Source organism: Oryx dammah, unplaced genomic scaffold (genome assembly GCF_014754425.2).
Source record: "Oryx dammah isolate SB20612 unplaced genomic scaffold, SCBI_Odam_1.1 HiC_scaffold_17, whole genome shotgun sequence".
In the NCBI taxonomy this organism is placed as follows: Eukaryota; Metazoa; Chordata; class Mammalia; order Artiodactyla; family Bovidae; genus Oryx; species Oryx dammah.
This window is the reverse complement of record NW_024070201.1, coordinates 55,869,955-55,890,976: the sequence shown is the minus strand read 5'-3', so window position 1 is coordinate 55,890,976 and position 21,022 is coordinate 55,869,955. Positions and strand designations below refer to the sequence as shown.

Genomic DNA, 21,022 nt, shown 5'->3' with positions numbered 1-21,022 from the left:
TTTCCAAGGTAATCCTGAGAATTATAGATGGTTGGTAGTTTGTCTGAATTTTTAGAGCAATTGCCTCAGAATTTTTATTTTTGAAATTATATTAAAGACATTTTCAGAAACCTTGGTATTGTTAAAATTTTCATTCTGGTTGCCACTCCTTTTAATTTGAAGAGAGTGATGGTAGCTGTTGTTAGACAAAAAGAGAGGAAATTACCTAAGATGTGTTTACCCAAGGAGTCTTTTTTGAGACAGCATTAGGAGCCAGAACAGGAAAAGAAAGACAATCTACAGAATGTGAAGTATTCTTTCCACCTCTTCCCACAACTTCTCCTTGAGTCTACAATCTCTTACTGCCTTCTTTCCTAGATTTCTTTGCATGTATGTTCTTGTAGACAAGGAAGAGCTTTCGAGGATACACTTCAGCAGTAGAACTATCTTCAACCCCAAACCTCACTCCCAAGTGCTGGTTTTCTGTTCATGTCCTTTATGGGGTTCAGAGACTTTGCATGTAGTTCTTTGAAATAATTGTCTCATGTTACGGTCTTTCCAAAATGTTTAAAGTTCTATTTGGAATTTTGAGGGAGTGAAAAGGAACCACATTCTGTGTCTGAACTTTGTGTTAAAACTTTGGCCTGAGCAAATGTTCAGCATGACTAGGTGGTAATCTTCACAGTTTTCTACTCTTGATTTTTCTCCCTTTACTTTTCTGTGATAATGCCTGGCTACTTTAATGCTCATTTATTTATTTATTTTTTGCCTCATTCTTTTTATCATTAGTAGATTATGTAGATTAGTAGATTATTATTACATGGACCTTGGGATCTACAAGCAGTTGTGTAATTCAGAAATTGTTGCAGACTCTCATTCTCTTCTGGGGTTAGATTTGAAATGGAAATATCAGGAAAAGAAAATCAGAATTAGAAAGGGTTAAGAATATGTATTAGGCATATTATGTATAGGAAAATGTTTCTGATACTTGTCCTAATATTTTGAAGTCTAGGGTCAATATGGGTCTTTAGAAGTACTTAATAGGACATCTGACTACAAGATATTTGACCAGGTCAAGAAACTAAGTAATTTTGGGGTGATGTTTTGAAAAGGGCTGGTTTCAACAATGGTCTTCAGTGACACCAGAAGCCTTACTGCCAGTCATCACGTGCCAAGGTCCATCAGTTCTACACAGGTGGCAGAAGAAAGAGGTCCCAGAAGCCCAAGTTTGACCACTTGTATAGCTTAAAAAGATATTTTTAATTTTTCAACAATTTGATATTTTTATTTTTTGTGTGTAATTCAAGATAATCATTGTAGTTTAAAATTATCCCTAAAAAATAGATGCTATTTTCTGTGCAAAACAGAAAATAGAGACATTGAGACTCCAAAGAAAAGGACAAGTAAGTGAGACACTAAGACTGCAAGCCTCTGGGGCCCCATGTGGGAGTTCCACCGGCCCAGAGCCCTGGATGCAGATGTGGAGGCAGCAGAGCAGAGAAACAAGCATTTACCTGGAGGACTCAATTGTTAGAGTAGGGACGTATCAGTTGTCTGAGAGGTAGGGATTAGACTTGATAGTCTTTCCTTATTTCCTGAATCTATTATGTTTTGAAGTGTTTATGTATGTATATATACATATAAAAGCCCATAAATATGTATGTATGTGTAGATACATAATTTTAATAACATAAACAGCTTCTTGGGCTTCCCTGGTGGCTCAATGATAAAGAATCTGCCTGCAATGCAGGAGTTGTGGGTTGGACCCCTGGATGAGGAAGATCCCTTGGAGAAGGAAACGGCAACCCACTCCAGTATTCTTGCCTGGAGAACCCCACGGACAGAGGAGCCTGGTGGGCTCAGTCCATGGGGTTGCAAAGAGTTGGACACGACTTAGCAACTAAACAACAACAGCAACAAAACAGCTTCTAACATCGGGTGGTGGGTCTGGCGCGGACGCTTTCATAAAGTCAACAGCTATTATTCCCCCGTCATGTGACGGCATCAGGTCACAATTTGGGGTGTCTTTTGGATGGGAGGTGTGATAAACCCTAAGCATCCAGGACAACTTGTACACCATTCATTCTAGAAAGAGAGGCATGTTTAAGCTTGCAATGGACTCTTCAGGGCTCATTCTGCAATATAATCTTCACCATGAGCTCACCACGGAGACCAGAAATTTAAAAGTGCTTAATGTCAACAGGTAAGGAAAGACGGTTACATTTGAGGCGTGTCTTTCTGAATTTTACATAATCCTACAAATGATTTTAAAAAATAATTAGATTTCAATAAAGGATTAGCATCTATAAAACAGAGTTGGGAAACTGTATGGCCCATGGGCCAGAACTAGTCCAACATGTGTTTTTGCCAAAAAAAAAGAAAAAAAAAGTTTTATTGGAACACAGCCACATCTATTTGCTTATGTATCATTTATGATGCTTTTGTGCTACAATGGCAGAGTTGAACAGTTATGGCACAGACCATGTGGTCCACAAGGCTCCGAATATTTACTATCTGGCCCTAAACTAGAAAAACAAATATAAGCAACTCAACAGAAAACAAACAGGCAGAGGAAATGAACAGGCAGTGTATGGCAGAGCACACCAAATGCCCAATAAATACATGAGAAGATGCAGTTGTAATCAGGGAAATTCAATTTAAACTACACTTTGATTTTACTCGGTGTGCATCAGATTCACAAATATTTAAGTCTTAAAACATTAGTATTGGTAGGAAGTAGAGTAATGAGGTTTCTTATTTTCTGCTGAAGGAAGGACAAGTAAGTCCAGTCACTTTGGAAAGCCATTTGACATCCAATATGGTGAGTGTGTGAGTGTACCTAAGCTATGACCCAGCAATTCCACTTCTGGACACACACACATATATAAAGGAAAATACATTTTAGAGAATCTCTTGCATATATGAAAAAGGAGACTTGAACAAGAATATTCATGGTAGTATTGTTAGAAAAAAAGTTTAAATAGAATGGACAAATAAATAGTATATTTTTAAATGGAATACTGTGTAGTAATGAAAATAAATTAACAATAGCACATAGTTCATGAACATGGACAAAGCTCACAGGTTGAAGAAAACAAGTTGCTGAAGAATACAGAATGATATTCTTTTTAGGGATGCACACATACGAAAAATATGAAAATATGCCTGGGCATTAATGATGAAGTTTAGGCATGGGCTTACTTCCAGGGAAAGAAAGAAGGAAAGGAATATGATTGGGGAGGAGTACAATGGGAACTTCAACTACATTTGTAACACTGTATTTCTTAAGCTGACTGCTGTGAACTTGGATTTTTTTTCTTTTGTCATTTGGAAGTATTTTATAAAAAGTGAAATTCTGTACATTTGAGGACTTTTAATTCAGTTGTTATAGCACTCCCAGAGAACCCTCACAATCTCTGTTTTTGTTTCCTTAATAGAGCAGCCTGCAGAAGCATACACATGTATAGGTATGTATTTGTAAGAATGAGTGAGAGGGTGAGTGGGACCAAAGTCCAGCTTGTCCACGAGTCAACACACCTTGTACCCTCTGCCCCAAAGCCCCAAGCTGAGCATCACCAGGAAGGGATGCCTGCTTCGTTGCTCCACTTCCTCTTATCGAGCCTGTGGATGCTACCTATTTACTCATCCATGGCATGAAAAGCTAGAAAGAAGAACCAGCCTGCAGGCAGAGTCTCTATTAAGTTTATATCTTGTCTGTCATCAAATTTTGGTTCATCTAGATATCTTTCCAGGTCCTTAAGGGTTATGGAAAAGCTGATCATTTTTCTCTAGTTATCTGGGATAGGATCTTAAAAATCAGGGTGTGTTTTTTTTCTCTCTTTGGGCATCTTATCCAAGAAATGAAGACTAATTGGCCAGTTTAAAGCAAAGCACACATAATGTAGCAAAACTATACGAAACACTAAGACTGTAACATATCTTACCTCTTTTCTTCCTCTACCCATGTCCTTTGTTCCTGATATTTTCTCTTCTTGGACAAGCTGCAAATTTGAATCCTCCTTTCTTACCTTCTTCATCTCCTAGATAATAGAAATGTATTCTTCAACAAAGTCTGTATCTCTCCCTTTTCCAAAATCCAAATCTCTCCTTTCACTTAAGTTCCCAGCCCTAAGATCTTATTCCTTGAAAGCAAAGAATAAAGTTCCTGACTTGATATGCATCAAAATGTTGATTTTGAGGCTTAAAGCCTCGAAAGCTTTTGCAGTTTTAATCAAGTTTTGCATGTGATTCTTATGCTTACTAAAGTTTAAAGAAAGGAAACAAGTTATTTGGCCAAAATAAGATCAATCAGTATAACATATTATTGTTGTATAAAAAGAAGATAATGATATCTTGGCAAGAAAATTCTGTTGTAATGAAAGAGAAGTGTTAAAGGAATCAAAGAAACAAAATTAACAGTTTTCACTTGCTCCTGAGAGTTGCCAGCAAATAATGGAAGTGATTTAGACAATGGAATCCAGTTTAGAGAAGGCTCCAAGGGTACCATACAAGGAACCAGGAGCCCAGGAGCTGTTCTGTGATGATATTGGACAGAGCACAGTATCTGCAAGCTTCTGATTTCTTATCCATAAAACCAGAGGGTTGTCCAGCTACGTTTAAATTCTCTTTCAAACCTACAACTATAGGAAACAGGTTGTTCCTAAAACTTAAATTCAAGGCATATCTGTATTTATTTGACTGTCAAGCATGTCAAACAAGAATTTCTTGTTACTCATATGCCCAACTGGCATTATTTTAAAAGATAAACTCCTGGATGTAAGGATGATGGAAAATTTTCATTCAAATTTCTCGGGTCTGTATCAACTTTTTTCGTTTCTTTAATTTTACTTATATGACATGAGTCATCAACTTGATGACAGTGAATTTTTTAACTCTGCCTACCTTAAAATATTTGTGGGAAATGTCTTCAAAATCAAGAAAAATAACTCAAAATCATAGTGGACAGCAACAAAGGAGGTAGCTACAAAGCAGTAGTTGGTACAAACAATAATAATAATAACGTGGGGTCTATTATGCCGCAAAAGTCCAGAAGAGGAAGGAGTGCTGATAATCACTTCACAGCAAAGTTGCTGCTGGCTTCTCAAGGGGAGTTACTAGCACGCAAATGTTTTTGTTGTCTGGAAAAATTGTCCAGTGTTCAGAAACATCACTTCTGTTGACCCTAACAAGATTCCTGTGTTCCAGGATTTTGAAGTAGGTGAGAAAGTAGTCTGCGTTGGGGGTCACCAAAACTCTATATCGTGTATGGCTAATCGCTATGATTTAGCTACCCAGTGCATATCGCTGCTGCTGCTGCTGCTAAGTCGCTTCAGTCGTGTCCGACTCTGTGCGACCCCAGAGACGGCAGCCCACCAGGCTCCCCCGTCCCTGGGATTCTCCAGGCAAGAACACTGGAGTGGGTTGCCATTTAGATAGGTATAAAGATGTTAGGTGAAGGGAGAGGTTCGTGGGGGATACACTGTTTTAACTTCAGTATATAGGTGAAACTTAAATATTTACGCCAGATTAAGAGAAGCCTTTTCCCTCCTCTTTAAAATTCTTTTCCCATTTGCACAGCTCCCAGAGTCCTCTCCATTTGGAGCAGCACAGAGTCATTTGAAACTTAACTGAATGCTGGAGGCAAGTTCTACTTTTCAGGTCGTCCAATTTAGGAGATCCAATTTCTGCAGAGGGAGGAAAACGAGTATGTGTGTGTGTGTTGGGGGGGAAACCAGATTCTACGTCTTCAGATCCTTCTACCTTCGATCCACAACCTGCCACGCAAATCAAGCCAAGTCAGGGATTTCTGCCTAGAACTACCACCACCACCACCTTGTCACTCACGCCCGATACACACGCCCTTCTGGTCCACTCTTGGCCAATGGCGGCTCCCCTCCTCGCATAGTAATAAGCTAGAGACCTCCCCCGGCCAATGGCGCTCCGGGAGAGGGGTTAGTTTTGCATGTACCTAAGTGATTTGCATAACCCAGCGGCTGGGGGCTTGGGAACCCGAGCGTGCAACCCTAGAAGGGAAAAAGGACGGGAGGAGATCGAGCCGCGGCTGCGAGAAGAGCGAGAAAGAGCCCGGGTGTTTGTGCGAGAGCCGGGCGGGGGCTGGGGCGAGGGGCCGGCATGGCTGAAGTCTGCGCTCCGCAACCTTGAAGAGCGGCTGCGGCGGGAGGCCGGGGACCGAGAGGCGGGTGCGATGGCAGAGCGCGGCCCCCGCAGCTGCGCCCGGCCGGGCCGGCTGGCCTGAGCCGCGGGAGGACCTGGGGCTGCCTCTGCGCTTCCATGGAGCAGCGGGAAGGGCGAAACTCCGAAGCGCCGCGTTCCTGCGCTGCTGCCGCGGACTGTTGAAGGAGCGGATCCCGCGTGACTGCCGAGAGAGGAGCGCCCCCGGCCCAACCCGCAGGCCTGCCGCCCGGGGCGGCGGGGGGCGTCGGAGGGCGGCGGAGGCGCGCCGAGCGAGCGGCGCCGCGGGAGAGGCCGGCGCGGGTGGCGGCCGCAGCAATGCCGGGCCCGCTGGGGTTGCTCTGCTTCCTCGCCCTGGGGCTGCGCGGCTCGGCCGAGCCCAGCGGCGCGGCGCCGCCTCTCTGCGCGGCGCCCTGTAGCTGCGACGGAGACCGTCGGGTGGACTGCTCCGGGAAGGGGCTGACGGCCGTGCCCGAGGGGCTCAGCGCTTTCACCCAACTGCTGTGAGTGCGCGTTGCGGGGGCGCCGGGGGTGGGGGCGCCGGGGGGCGGAGCCAGTGGCAGATCCCATCCCACCCCCACCCGCACCCCCGCAATGTGCCGAGGAGGGTGGGGGTGTGGGCCGCCGGCACCTCCTTGGCACTCACTCCAGTGCCACGGGCTTCCCAAGCTTTGCCAACCCGGGTCCGAGACCCGTGTAGCTCTTTTTCCCAGGCTTTAAGGGCACGATCACCAGCTCCCCCACACCTCCTAACTCTCAAGTGCATCTGGGGCCGAGGAGGAGAGAGGAATCTGGAAACGCTTGCCCTTGGCAACCTTTTCACGCGACTTTGTCTTCTCACCCGGGCCCCCTGCTCAGCTGGCAAGAGCTTTGAAGGCGTTAGGGGTGAGGGCGCCTCGAACTTGGCCCGAGTCTGAGACCGAGGCGGTTTTCGTGGGGAAGCATGTGGGGAGAAGAAACACCTGTACGGTAGTCAGGGCCAGTGGCCTTCCTGTTTGGCCCTGTCCGGGGAGAGCAACCTGGCACCTGGGTCCGCTTGCACTCCAGACTCATCAGCCAGTGCCTGGGGTTCTGGAGCGCGCGGGGAAGCCAGGCCAAAACAAGGGAAAAGGAGGGGAAATTGCAGGTTTCTCTAGATGTATTAGTCTTCTTACCCAACAAGGCCTTTTAAAGAAAGAATGCTGACCTGAAGTACAGGATATTGGAGGAAAATGAAAGTGCCAGAGCATAAGCTCTCGAAAGGTAGCCGTTCTCTGTTGTTGCTTAACCAGGAGAACTTTTCTTTTGAGCTCCCCGAGGTTGGGGAAGTCGCTCAAATGGTTCTGACTCCCACAGACCCTCTCCGCAAATGGGGACAGTCTCAGCTTTTAGACATTCGCTTCAGAAAAGAAGAATCTGAAATAGGTGCTGGAGGTGGCATTGGCAGACGGCCCCCGCAGAGAAAGAACAGGATAACTGAGTGCCGGGCTTGGGGGAGGCTCCTGTTCCTGCTTGTGCTGTGTGGCCAGATTAAACCAAGGGCAGTGAAAGAACTGTTTGAGAGAGAAAGGGGTTCTGAAAGGCCTTGGGTAAAGGGAATTTCCTTTTACCTTATACCTCCTGAGGGGGATCCCATAGACCTAGACAGTTGGAAAGAAAGAGCAGACCCCCGTGGAGAATCCTGTCTATTCAGGCCAGAGTATGCTGCCTCCAGGTGGGTGGTGGGAACTGTTCTGCTTGCTGTCTGCCAATGGGTGGGTTTTTTTTAGAGTATCCTGGCCAGTTGCCTTGGAACCAGTGTCATTCTTTGCCCCCCCGACACCTTCTCTTTTTTTATCCCCCTCCTTTCAGGTTGAAGTCACATATCTGAAGTCGTTTTCCTTCAATAAGGTGAAATTTAACTTTTCAGTGAAAAATATTAACTTTGCAGTGAGGAGCATTCTGCCTACAAAAGATACATTATGTGGAAAAGTTGGGGCCGGAGTGGGGAACCAGAAGGGATGGGACTATTTTTTCCCCCCAAGACGTCTTTAAACTTTTAGGGAATTCATTGCAGAAGAGGTGCCTTTCCCTGACACTTCTTTCAAGCCCCAGAGAGAAAAGCAGTTGAAAAGACCTTGTTGAGCAGATTCCTTGAGTTTTAATGACTAGTCTTGCCTGCTCTGTAAGGAAAAGGGCTGTTTTACATTATTACCTAAAAAGCACAAAGAAATATCACATTTTTGTGAGAGTGCACTCCTTGCTATAGCGCATCAGCCATCTTTCTTTAGAATTCACCAATGTTCTGTTTTTGACTTTGAGCCTTACACAAGTGACTGTGGGTGGCTTGGGAAACATGAAGATAATTGGCACGAGTCCAGATCAGATTGCCTAAACTAGTATCGTCGTAGCACTCTCTGAGCTGTGGTAGAGGGCACTTGTGTTACATTTTCTTCTTCACTTCATGAGCTGTAGAGTATTATACACCTGACAACTCCTTATTTCGCCTGAATACTCTCCATTTCACCCTTAAAAGTATGTTATATGACCAGTGCATGTAAAGGGCGTCGCAAGGGCAGTATATTTGCATTTGGAAAATCAGTGACTTCAAAAGCCACATTGGGGAGGGGTGGGTGCCCACACACAATTGATCTTACAAGACATCTTGGAATCACCCAAGTACTGTTTGCAAGTACTTCTGATTTGCTGTCCCATCACAGCTTTGGTGAGCCTAAGCCACACACCAAGAGACTAGATCAAGAGTCCCCAAACTTTGATTGACCAATTTTCTAATTTCTGGAGCATGGGCACCGAGGCCTATTTAGTTATCTGTAAAATGGTAATCACAAAAATAGAAATCAAAATGATGAGACTATAATTTTAAATGAATTCTTGTATTTTTTTGTCATTCCTCAGTGATATCTTGCCTTCACCTCACTCAGGGGTGTACACATCCCACATTGGAAACTTGGTCGATAGAGCAGGGATTTTATTTTATTCAACGTGGAGGGCACAGAGCCCAGTACCCAGGAAGCACTTTAAAAATGTTGCAGTGAATAAATAAGGACTTCAGGGCACACCAAGGGGCAGAATTGGGGATTGGAATTCAGCCCTCATTCCCACATGGGATTGCCAAACTCTGCATTCTCAGCATTTAGCCTTTTGTCCAGATCTGAGAAGGCCCCAGAGTGAGGAGGCTACCTGCTTCTTCTCCTTTAGGCTCGTTTAAACTTGTTCAGTCTAACAGTGTCTATTTCCTGCCGAAAGCTGCTTTATCCAAGTCTAGGGGCAAAATCAGATCTAATCCTCAGTATTGTTGATGAGAGTCTTGTGTTCGCAGCATCGGCTGCACCTGTAGTGATTATTTGTATTTCGCAGCAGCAGTTCCCCATCCTACGTGTCACAGTGCGATGGCTCGTCACACTTCACCCTGAGATGTTTGAAAGGAGGTGCTCTGACTAGTATTAAAATTCCAACGTGTATTTTTAATCAAAAAGATTCAAGGTTATTCCTCTATTAGATCTAATAAGGTCCGTCTTAATCACCTGTGTTCCAAGATTCTTGATGGGGAGATAAAGAGATGAAGTCACCATGGAGGTGGGGAAGGGATTGTGAATGTATGTTCTCTGGTTTGTGTGGCCAAACCACAAAATTTGAGACCTGTAGGGACACAAATTTCCACATCCTAGGTTATATCTGGTGCATAGTTTTAGGATTATAAAGCCTGTTTCTGTGGCTTTGTGGAGAGGGTCTGAGCCCTTGACCGTAGTAGTTCTTACCATACTACTCAGTAATTGGGTGGCCTTGGGCAAGTCATTCTACCTTTTTTTGGGGGGAGGCGAGTGACAGTTTTTCATTTGAAAAATGAAGTCATTGGATTCACTAGGTCCTATTTAGGCTGCTTGTAGCTTCCAGATAGATGTTCTATGATTTTATAATCCTTTCACAATTTTGGAATGGCAAGGTGACTATAGCATTCTGCTGCTTTCGTGAAAAGATCCCAGAAGGATCTGAATATCCTTCTAGTTGAAGTTGCACAAGCCTATTTATTGCCACTCACTCTGAGGAAGAGTTCTTTGTGTTTCGAAGTGTGTGTTAGGAAATTTGCCATGGAGACTTGTTACAGAATGCCTGACTAGCTAAGGCGCTTTGCTGGGGTAGAATAGCCCTGCTTGTTTCCTGTCGGTATGGCTTCACACTTGGAAAATAAAATCACTCTGTTTCAGTAATTTGGATACTGTACAAAAAGTTACTCAACGTCCTCACTTCCATGTAATTAGTCATAATCTCTCCAGCCTTCACAGTGTGCGTACCCTGTACAGAGGCAGGTTAGCAAGCTTTCTATATAAAATTGATGGTTACCTGAGGGGCTTTGAAGGGTTTTAAAAAATAATCTGTTTTTTCTTCTTTGGGAAGCATCATCTCAAATTCTTCCCTAAGGTGTACTTTTTTCATGATCCCAAGCACCTTTCTTTTAATAGTATTATTTGAAAATATTTTCTTATGTTTCCTCTAACGTTAGTTGTATTCCCAGGCAGGTCAGTAATCAGTGGCTAATTGTTTATGCCTTTTTTGATGGTCAAGACTTGATATCTTGGTGTCTGAATTACTGTCTGTAAATTTCACTGTTAGCTTATTTTCTGTGGTGTGTCTCTCTAGCGAAGTATTTGTGTTATATACCAGGGAACTTTGTTCTAAACAAGGGCAATATATGAACATCTTTAAGTACAGGTCCTTCATTTCACAAACTAGTGAACTGCTGGATTTTCTTTCAATTCAAGAGGAAAGAGCATTCTGCTGGGAATATGGAGAGCTGGTTTCCAGATCTGTCAATAAATCACACAAGTGACCTTGAGTGGTGACATACTTAACCCTTCAGGGCCTTGGTTTCTTCACCTGAGAATAAGGAAGTAAACAACTCTTACAGCCAAGAGTTTTCTTTCTATTTGATTTGATTTTTTCCCCAATACATTTGTCTGATTCTCTCTTGTGTTAAGAGTAGTGTAGGTGTCTCAATCCTGAAATCTCTCCCCCACCCAGAACACTTCTCCAATTGTCCGACTCTATTGGAATGTATCCATTGACTGGGAAACGCACTGCCTCACAAGGCAACAATGTGCTGGGTGTGGTCTGAGTTGTACCCAGGATTTAAACCAGCTCTGACTCTCCTTCTGGGGCTCCTGAAGGCTTGTGGTAACCACTGACATTTTATGATTCTCAGTCCAGCTCAATGCTAATGACAGTTATGGTATCGCAAGCATTTAATGTCCAGGCACTTGGCTCTTACCATTAGAGTCGTAAGGTAACGTTTGACAACTTAATCTCTTAGGGAAGATCAAAGTTCTGTGCTAGGAGGTGGATCCAGGCAAGTTTGGGCGTTTTCTTAGCCTCTGTCGGGTTACCTCTCAAATTTTTATTTTAGCCATCTTTATAGTAGGAAGCACTGACAGACAGCCTGCGAGTTTGTGTTTTGGTCTTTGGTCTCCTTGGTTGTGCTTATTTATCCTTATATTCCCATTTTCCTTATCAAGAAATAATGGATATTGGTGACTGATGGCTCTCACTGCTTTCACTCTCTCTGAATCTGTGTAGATTGTCTAGCAAGTTGTAAGGCTCTTTTAGTGACTCTTTGACATTTTTCCAAGACTGTTTCTCACTTTTTTCTCTTTAAAAAAAAGATATATTTCCATAAAAGCTCAGTATTTATCAGTATACCTGGGTTAAAAGTTAAACCCTCCCCAATGTGCCCTTAACTCTGAAAAATGTAACTAATGTAACTTGATAAGACAGCTTTTCTTTTCATTTTTTTTAGACTAGAGATCAAGGTTTTGACTTTAGAAATGTATTATCTAGCTTGCTCTTTAATTGCCTCCTGCAGCCTTCAAGTTTTTGGCAATGCCAAAAGCTTGTTTTCCTATGTAGACAAGGGTATGGCTAATTTTTCCCCCCTTCCCCCCCAGTTTTGTTCAGTGAAGTGTAGTTTTTCGAAACATTCATTGAGGATAATAAAATACTTTAGCTTTAAAGTCTGTCAGTGAAGAAAAAACAGTTAAGGCATTTAACAAGTCAGTACTCTTACACAATAACTAATTTGTTTGCCTTCCCAGATATTTCTTTTGTGTTTCAACACTTGATGGGCAGACAGCAGGCCAGGTATCCTTCCTATTGTCTGAAACTGAATGAATTCAAAACTGAATTTAGAAATGATTTTCTAGTTCATATACGTTTGGTAACATCTCAACTTTCTAAAGACGAGCCCGTTACTACTCAAATACCCTCTTTAAAAGGCAAGATGTGGTTATCTTATAGTGTACTCTGAAATCACCCACCCATAGACAAATATTTGTTATTAAACTTTGTATATGGCTGGGACTGTTTTTAGCAAATGTATAGAAATATTGTGTGTCCTATACAGGCAGTTAAAACTCTGACGGGGTGGTTGTTTTTAGTCTCTAAAGTATGTTTTGATACCGTTACATATTTTACTAGTTAAAAGAGCATGCTAGCCTAGTTCCTCCATCCCTGCAGTAAGATTTGTCTTTTGGCATCTCTTATTTTAAATGCAAATGATTGGGGCTCAGGAATGCCCATCTAAGAGTATAAGTTTCAAAAACGAACATTAAAAATATATATTTTGATAGTTCTCTTAGCTTTACTGTACTGAAAGCTCTTGTGAGAAAAACATTGAACCACCCCTCTTGGCAGCATGTTGGCCCATTAAGAATATAAGAATATCCTTGTAAGGAAATGTAAACCATAGATATTTTGGGAGGCAGCTGGACCAAGACGGTATACGTTTAGATCCCAGTCTGGTCTGCTGTCTGTGCGAGTGAGAAAACATGTAGTGGGAAAGCATATTTAACCTATTATGGAATATTTAATGATACTTCATCCTTTATATTTCATTTGTATTTAAGTATTCTGAATCAAGATACGTAAAAAGTTAAGTAATCTCCTTGAGTTAGCTAACCCCCCCTTTGTTTTTCCCTAGGAGAATATAGCTTTTTTTAAACAAAGTTTTAAATATAAAATTGGCCGTTAAAACAATAGAAATGCACACTGACAGCAGAATATTTTTATTTTTTGAATCAGATTTCAGAGCCTGGGATCCAGAAAAATCATAAGTTGGATTCTCCCCTGTTCCTGTATATTTTTTAAGTTTTCTGTGGGGAAATTTTCCTTCCTAGGTAGGGCAACTTAACTTTGGCAAGGAGATGGCGCCTTTCCCTTGGTGCTGTGGGAAGCATGACTGAAGACTGGACCCAGGATTGCTGGGGACCCCATTTGTCCATTCTCTCCAGGGTCTGAGCACCCACATGGAGCTCTCAGTATAAGCCACAGAGTCACCCAGTACAAGTGGGGACATCTGACTGCCCTGAAGAGTTTGACTGGAGCTGTTTTCCTAGTGAGATAGAGAGTTGGCCATTAGAAGTTTCACTCTTATTCACACTTCTTGTTTGGAAGTGCAAGGTAGGAGGTGTGCTTCCAAGTTGGCAGTCTTCTCTCTGAAACAGTGGGGATTGGGCTCTGATGGTGATTAGCTTCTGGCTTTACCTATTGACCTACCAGGTAAGCTTCATGCTAAAAGGCCCTCAGAGAAAGTATATAAATGATATGGATACTGTGAGAAGGGCTGGGCAGATTAGATTTTTCTCGGGAGAGAAGAGACCTCCTCTTTGGTCTCTCCTTATCTCATATCAAGCATGTACAGAATTCTACAATTTGATCAGAGTTAAGAAAGGAATATTCAATGCATTTTAACATTTAGTATTATGTTTTAAAGCTTGATTTCCCTGGTGGCTCAGATGGTAAAGAATCTGCCTGCAAGGCAGGAGACCAAGGTTTGAACTCTGGGTTGGGAAGATCCCCCGGAGAAGGAAATGGCAACCCACTCCAGTATCCTTGCCTGGAGAATCCCATGGACGCTGGAGCCTGGTGAGCTACAGCCCATGGAGTCTCCAAGAGTTGATCATGACTGAGTGACTAGCGCTTTCACTTATTATAAAAACATTACATGTGGATTTATTAACTGGTACTTAGCAGTTTATTATAATCCCACTTCTCATCTGTTCGGTTCATCTCGTTTGCTTAGTGGAGTGTGTTTTAAAATCTTAATGTTTTCTTATCTTTGTAACAAGGAAAAACTTTGCAGGTTGGTCTTCTGCCCTCCCTAAGGTCATTTTGAATCCGTGGTCTCATAATTCAGCTTTTTATGTCACTGTCTACGCTTCAGTGTTCTTTTTATGCACCTGTTTTTATGAACAAGACTTCAGAAATGGTTTTATTTTTGAGAGTGTGGTTTCCAGGAATCAAGACCTCTGAGCTCCTCAATCTGCACACTTGGGGAGATCACTTTTTTTTTTTTTTTTAAGAATTTAAAAAAATTTATTTATTTATTTTTGGCTGCACTGAATCTTAGTTGCTGTGTGGGCTGTCTCCATTTGCAGCAAGTGGGGGCAGCTCCTGGCTTCTCTTGTTGCAGGAGCACAGGCTCTAGGCATGCATGCTCAGTAGTTGTAGAGTACAGGCTTAGCTGCTCTGCAGCATGTGGGATCTTCTTGGACTAGGGATCAATGTCCCCTGCATTGGCAGGCAGATTCTTTACTGCTGGAAGCTTCCCTAATATCCACCAGGGAAGTCCTGGGGATATCACTTAATCCCTTGGGACATCGGCTTTTCCATCTGCAAAAGGAGTTCACTTGACTTCAAGGGTCATACGTAAAAAATTTCAGCATGACCTGTTTGAGTGACCGCAAGAGAGTCCCTTGGACTGCAAGGAGATCAAACCAGTCCGTCCTAAAGGAAATAAGTCCTGAATATTCATTGGAAATAGTGATGCTGAAGCTGAAACTCCAATATTTTGGCCACCTGATGTGAAGAACTAACTCATTTGAAAAGACCCTGATACTGGGAAAGATTGAAGGCAGGAGGAGAAGGGGATGACAGAGGATGAGATGGTTGGATGGCATCACTAACTCGATGGACGTGATTTTGAGTGAACTCCGGGAGTTGGTGATGGACAGGGAGGCCTGGCATGCTGCAGTCCATGGGGTTGCAGAGTCAGACACGACTGAGCAATTGAACTGAACTGAAGGACCCATTACATTATGTTGTCATTTCTTTGGGGTGTGACTAAGCAGTTGTCTATGTGTGCTATCCCTTTAAGTCATTTAGATTTAGAATTCTAAACTCTGTTTCTCTGGTTCTTTGAATGTGTATCAGGTTTATAGCCTGTTGGAAACTTCACAGTGAGCCTCATACTAATGGGAAAATGTCTTCTTGGCTGGCAGACTTTTCATTCAGAAAACTGTAAAGATCCTGGTGGAGAAAGGACAGCGCGTATGTTTTTATCAAGATCCCTTCTTGTAGGTGGTGCTGCTCCCTTTGCAACAAGAAAGCCTAATGGTTGGGGGTTACAGTTTCTCTAGAGGAGAGAGCTCAGGGAAAATCATGCTTTCTTGCCTTAGTCTCTGGCTGGCCATTGCTTCCCTGAGATGGCTGGTCAAGTCAAAGGATGCTCTCCTAATAGGGGGACACTTTGTTTCTCTTCCTAGCAAATGGGCAGGTAACTTGAGACAGTGTCAGTGTGATCTTTATTTTTTAAATTTAATTAGTTATTTTTTGGCTGTGCAGAGTCTTCGTTGCTGCAGGAGGGTTTTCTCTAGTGGGGGCTGCTCTTCATTACGGCGCGTGGGTTTCTCATTGCAGTGGCTTCTTGTGTTGCAGAGCACGGAGTCAGTAGTTGTGGTGCACCGTGGGCTTAGTTGCTCCACAGCACGTGGAGTCTTCCCAGACCAGGGATCCAACCCGTGTCCCCTGTACTGGTAGGTGGATTCTTAACCATTTAACCACCACGGGAGAAGATGTAATCTCTAGACACTCATTTTCTACTTCCAGACTTTCGAACACTAAGGATTTTCATGCAGTAATGCTTAACTTTTTAAGCAAGGTCATGCCAGTGAGTGCCCAGCGGTTTCTCATCACTTTCCATATTGGGGATGGATAAGATTTGTTCAGGTTTGACAGTTTAGCTGGATTCTTGTCTCTTCATATCACTTTGTAACAATATGCAGATTATAAGATTACTTTCTCTTTTAAGTACTTTGATATTTTACTTGTTATTGGATACCTGTTTTTTTTTTTTTTTTTAATGTTTGAGACCAATGCTTGTGTTCCATGGATAAAGAAAAGCTTATTATCCTTGGAGTAATTTTAGAACTAAAATCCCTTTCACACATTGCTCAAAAGTTATATGACATTCTTGGTAAGCACACTTAAATCTTTCTCAGAAACCTTAAAAACTTTTCTGGGTTTCAGTTTAGCTCTGATTTGAAAGTGAATTGTAAAGCCAGAGCAGCAGCTAACAGGCAAAAGTGCTAACAACCTATTTAGATTGGCTGAGTGTTTCAAATACAGTTGTGCATTTTCTACCCCAGTCTCTTTCTCTAAAAAAAAAAAAAAAAAATGTTTGAGATGTTTTTCCCATTACCATCTTGACATCTGCCTGGTTACACATGAATAGCTTGACCCAGGCCCTCAGCAGGGAGACTACCATGGCCTTGCTTTCAATAGCCATGTCACTGACAAAGAAAACATATGGAATATTTCATCCCTGCCCTTTGCAAACAGTCTGGGGCTGTGAGGGCATGCAGCAGAAGGCTTCATCCTTCATGGTAAGTTGGCAAGTTTGTGTGCTAACCACAGGCTCTGCAGTTAGCAATCAGACTGTGTTTTCCAAAGGCCCATTACATTCTGTGGAAAGGCAATCTCGTGTTTTGGATAAATCAGTGTCTAATATTAGTTTGAATTAAGTTTATATGACCAGTTTCCATAGTGGGGTTTTCTGCTAGATCAGTTATTTCACCAAAGGGAATTTGTGTGTGTATTCGGAATGTTTCAAGGCTGTTCTCCCAGGTTTGATATGTGGTGTCCATTTGATGGATAGAATGATAGAACATGCCTTGAGGACTGTCTGCCTTGATGTTTATCTTCTTGTCAATCTGTAGAAAGAGGTCCATTGATCATTCTCCTGCTAGCCAAGGCCCACCACATTGACCTTTAAGGTTTCTGTTGCATAGCACCAGCTTCTACTGGGGACTTGGTTTCAGTTCAGCGAACATTAACGGCTTTGCTTGTGGCATCTAAATCCACAGTGTGGAGGCTTTGTCAGCAGGTGTAGCAGGAGAGGGCCAAGAATGTGGAAAAGAGGGGTAAATCAACTGCTGTCTTTTTCAGGTCTTCTTCTGCATTAAAAGAATTTGCCCTTGGCACTACCCTGGCTGATGTGGCATTGCAGAAGGGGGAGTAGAAAAAAGCAACACCCTGTGACAGCAAAGATGAGAAGATTCATGACTTTGGCGGAGGAAATAATGACATACATTTCGTCAGGGTCCTTTCCAGCCCTTCAGTTACCCGAGCTTGAATTTCTAGTTCTATTGTTTCTTAGATGTGCTGGCTGGTTTTGTCAAGAGTGGATGACAGCTTAAAAAGGAAGTGAGTTTTATCCCTGATAGAGGCAAATATTTAAATGTATACATCTCATTTAGAAGGTATTTCCTTTTAAAAAAATTTTTTTTATTTTATATTAAAGTATAGCCAATTAACAATGTTGTGATAGTTTCATGTGGACAGCAAAGGGACTCAGCTATGTAGAAGATATTTCTGATGGTTCTTGCTCTCATTACTGAATATTTGCTGTAAATCAACATGCTAATAGACATTGCTGCCTCTCACATTTTCTTGTATTAATTCATTTTGTAGTTCTTAATTATAATACATTTCCTTTAAATTTGGAAACTTACATTTTAAAAAGTTCTTGGGAGTTTATATTTTAAAAACTTTTGGTTTTCCAATTCATGAATGAGTCTATGTGAGGTTCCCCTCACTTTCTGTTAGTGACTCTGTATGTTTATTCTAAAATAACTGGTATAATCTCCAATGTCCTGTCTTCCTTCTTTGACTGCTTAACTGATCTTCATAACTATGAATTCATAGGGAAAACTCCCCTAAACCTCTCAATCTTAAAAGCTCTCCCTTTCTAGTGTACAGGAATATAGCCACCAACACTGTTCAGATCTAGAACATCCCATCACCCATCCTATGCCCTTGGTAGTCAACCTCTCTCCCCACCTTTGGTCCCTGGCAACTGATGATCTCTCTTCTGCCTTGGGTCACATATTATTCTGAATTTACCAGAATGTCATATAAATGGAAAGTAACAGATTATATTCTTGTGCCTGGCTTCTTTGACTTATCGGAATGCGTTAGAGATTCTACCATGTTGTTGCCATCTTGTTGCGTTTCTGTATGTAATATTCCTTTTTATTGTCAAGGAGTACTCATTATATTTAGTAGAGTAGTGTGTTAGTCACTCAGTCATGTCTGACTGTTTGCAACTCCATGGACTATAGCCCACCAGGCTCCTCTGTCTGTGGAATTCTTCAAGCAAGATTACTGGAGTGAGTTACCATTTTCTTCTCAAGGGGATCTTCACGACCCAGGGATTGAACCCGTGTCTCCTGCATTGCAGGCAGATTCTTTATCATCTGAGCCACCACAGCTTCCCTGGTATTCCATTATATGGATGTACCACAATTCTTTTATCATTTCCACAGTTGAGGGACATCTGCTGTTTGTCCAGTTCTTGGAGTAACGAGAATAAAGCCATTATGAATATTCATAGAGAGGTTTTGTATGAACATGTAGAGGTTTTCATTTCACTTGTATAAATACCTAGAAGTGAGCTCCTGGGGCATATGGTAAGTATATGTTAATAAGAAAACGGTCTAGATTTTAATGTCTTAGAGGTTTGATATCCCTCAGTACTTATAGCCTCAATATATTGTTAACATGGTATGTATGTGGCAATTGCAGAAATCTCTAAAGATTGGTTATGTTTAAATGTCTGTGCTTTTACCAGAGTAGAATTCTTAGCCTTCTTTTTGATACCCGGCAGTTAACTATGATACCCCAAGGATTCGTGTGGAAATGAGACCAAAGTGGAGCATTTTGCTGACAGTGAAAAAACTTTGCATTAGTGCATTTGTGTTTGGAAAGTCTGATTCAAAAAAATGGAAATTTGGTAAGGAATTGCTAGGCCTTCTTGTGTATTTGGCATGTTAGACGTGGCATGGTTCCCATTTTATGGCTGAGCAAACGAAGTTGGAAAGGGTTAGGTAACTTGTGCTGACATCCCAGTTAGTGGGTGGTAGTTGGTGTTTGGTATTTACTTGTCCATCCTGTAGTTAACTTGGAGAGTTCACAGTTTCAGAAAAGGGAAAGGTTATAATTTAAAAGAAATGGTAAGAAGCTACAGATTATTACGGGGGGGCGGGGGGGACAGAATTAAAAATTAGGCATCCTCAGAAAGCATACACATGTACATGTGTACATGCAATGGGAGATTATCACTTGATTTAGGAGTAACTTATGTTCAGAAATCAATTCAGGACTTCCCTGGCAGTCCAGTGGTTAAGATTCCACACTTCCACTGCAGTGGGCATGGGTTTGATCCCTGGTCAGGAAACTAAGATCCTACATGCCATGGAGCTTGGCCAAAAAAAATTAAAAAAAAAATCAATTTACTAGGTAAAATTATGTTTTATTCATAGCAGAATTAAAAAAAAAAAAGACCTCACTTGGTCTCCTTGCTTTCTGTACGTCTTTGTTTAAAAGCTTTCACATCGTTTTCTATGTTAATAGTGTTTTTCCATGTCAGGAAAATAAATATTAGTTGTGTGACTTTTGGCTTGGTCTTTTTTTTGTGGAATTCCCTCGAATGGTATATGACCATCAGATCCATTAACATACTCACTTTTTGGTTTCTTAAGGAGAAACAAATTTCTGAATTTGCTTCTTTAAACCAAAACCCTGAAGTAAATTAGAAAGCAAAGTGTGCAGTATGATGGTTCCCATATAGCTGCCCCCTTTCACTCACTGGAATTTCCTGCCTCTCCTGTTGAAGATGTTTTTATAGGGAAGTCAGCATAAAAGTGAATCACCCATGAGCCTTTTTTTCCCCCCTCAAGGCATTTCATGTAGTCAACTTGGTATTAATTTAGCTGGTACTCTTCAGTTGACTTGAACACCGTGTTTTTGGATTGTGAGCTGATGTTTATTAAGCTGTTAATATTTTACAGACTGAATGGGTTCCTGTTTGAATCTGTGTGCTCTTTCCTTTAACAGCAGGGCTGTTCACGACTGAATCTGTGACCACAGTTTTGATTTTGAATGTACCAGCCCCCAGCTTGGAGGGTCATTTACCTGGTAACACTGCAGGTGGTCGTCTTCTGGAAGCATTTTGCTGTTTTATTTCGCTGAAGTTACATTCTTTGTCATGAAGAGCTGCTTCATGGTCTGCCTTGCCATACAAATAAACCATTATCATCATCTTGTTATGAACATAGAGGCTAAAAATAACAAATGTCATTGAATACCAGGCATTGGGTGAAGCATCTTTGCATGTATTATCCATTTAATACTCCTATCAGCCCTCTAAAGCACATGCTTTTATTTTCCATTTGATAGATGGAGAAACCTCCAGGGGCGGCGGGGGGAGGTGAGGGTGCACAGGTAATAAATAAGGTTTTGTGGATGAGATGTTGGATCTTGCTTTTTCAGACCAGGATTATTTGGTTGAGTGGTTTATATGGGACAGTGTCCTTTAGTCGTCTTCTTAGAGGTAGGCATTTCTCTTTGTATGGTGGATATCATGAACGACTTGTTTTATAGATGAAGAGTTAGTTCTGGAGAGATTAAATCTGTTTGTTCTTGGCTTGAAGTGTTCTCAGCTCCTTAGAATGTAGATTCAGACCCTTCTAAATCTTAAAAGTCTCTGGTGCGATGGTCCTAAAAATCTTGTGTGTGTTAGGAGCCACTCAGCAAAGAGGCTGTA

The 21,022-nt window shown here is 42.0% G+C and overlaps 1 protein-coding gene across 1 annotated transcript in view; it reads left to right on the top strand.

Annotated features, from left to right (window-relative positions):
• Nucleotides 1–6,459: 6,459 nt before the first annotated feature.
• Nucleotides 6,460–21,022, top strand: part of LGR4 (leucine rich repeat containing G protein-coupled receptor 4) — a 109,434-nt gene continuing 94,871 nt past the window's right edge. Inside the window, exon 1 of the mRNA XM_040258917.1 lies at nucleotides 6,460–6,674. Coding sequence (XP_040114851.1) covers nucleotides 6,490–6,674 — 185 coding nt within the window. The 5' untranslated portion in view covers nucleotides 6,460–6,489. The remainder of the gene's footprint in view (nucleotides 6,675–21,022) is intronic.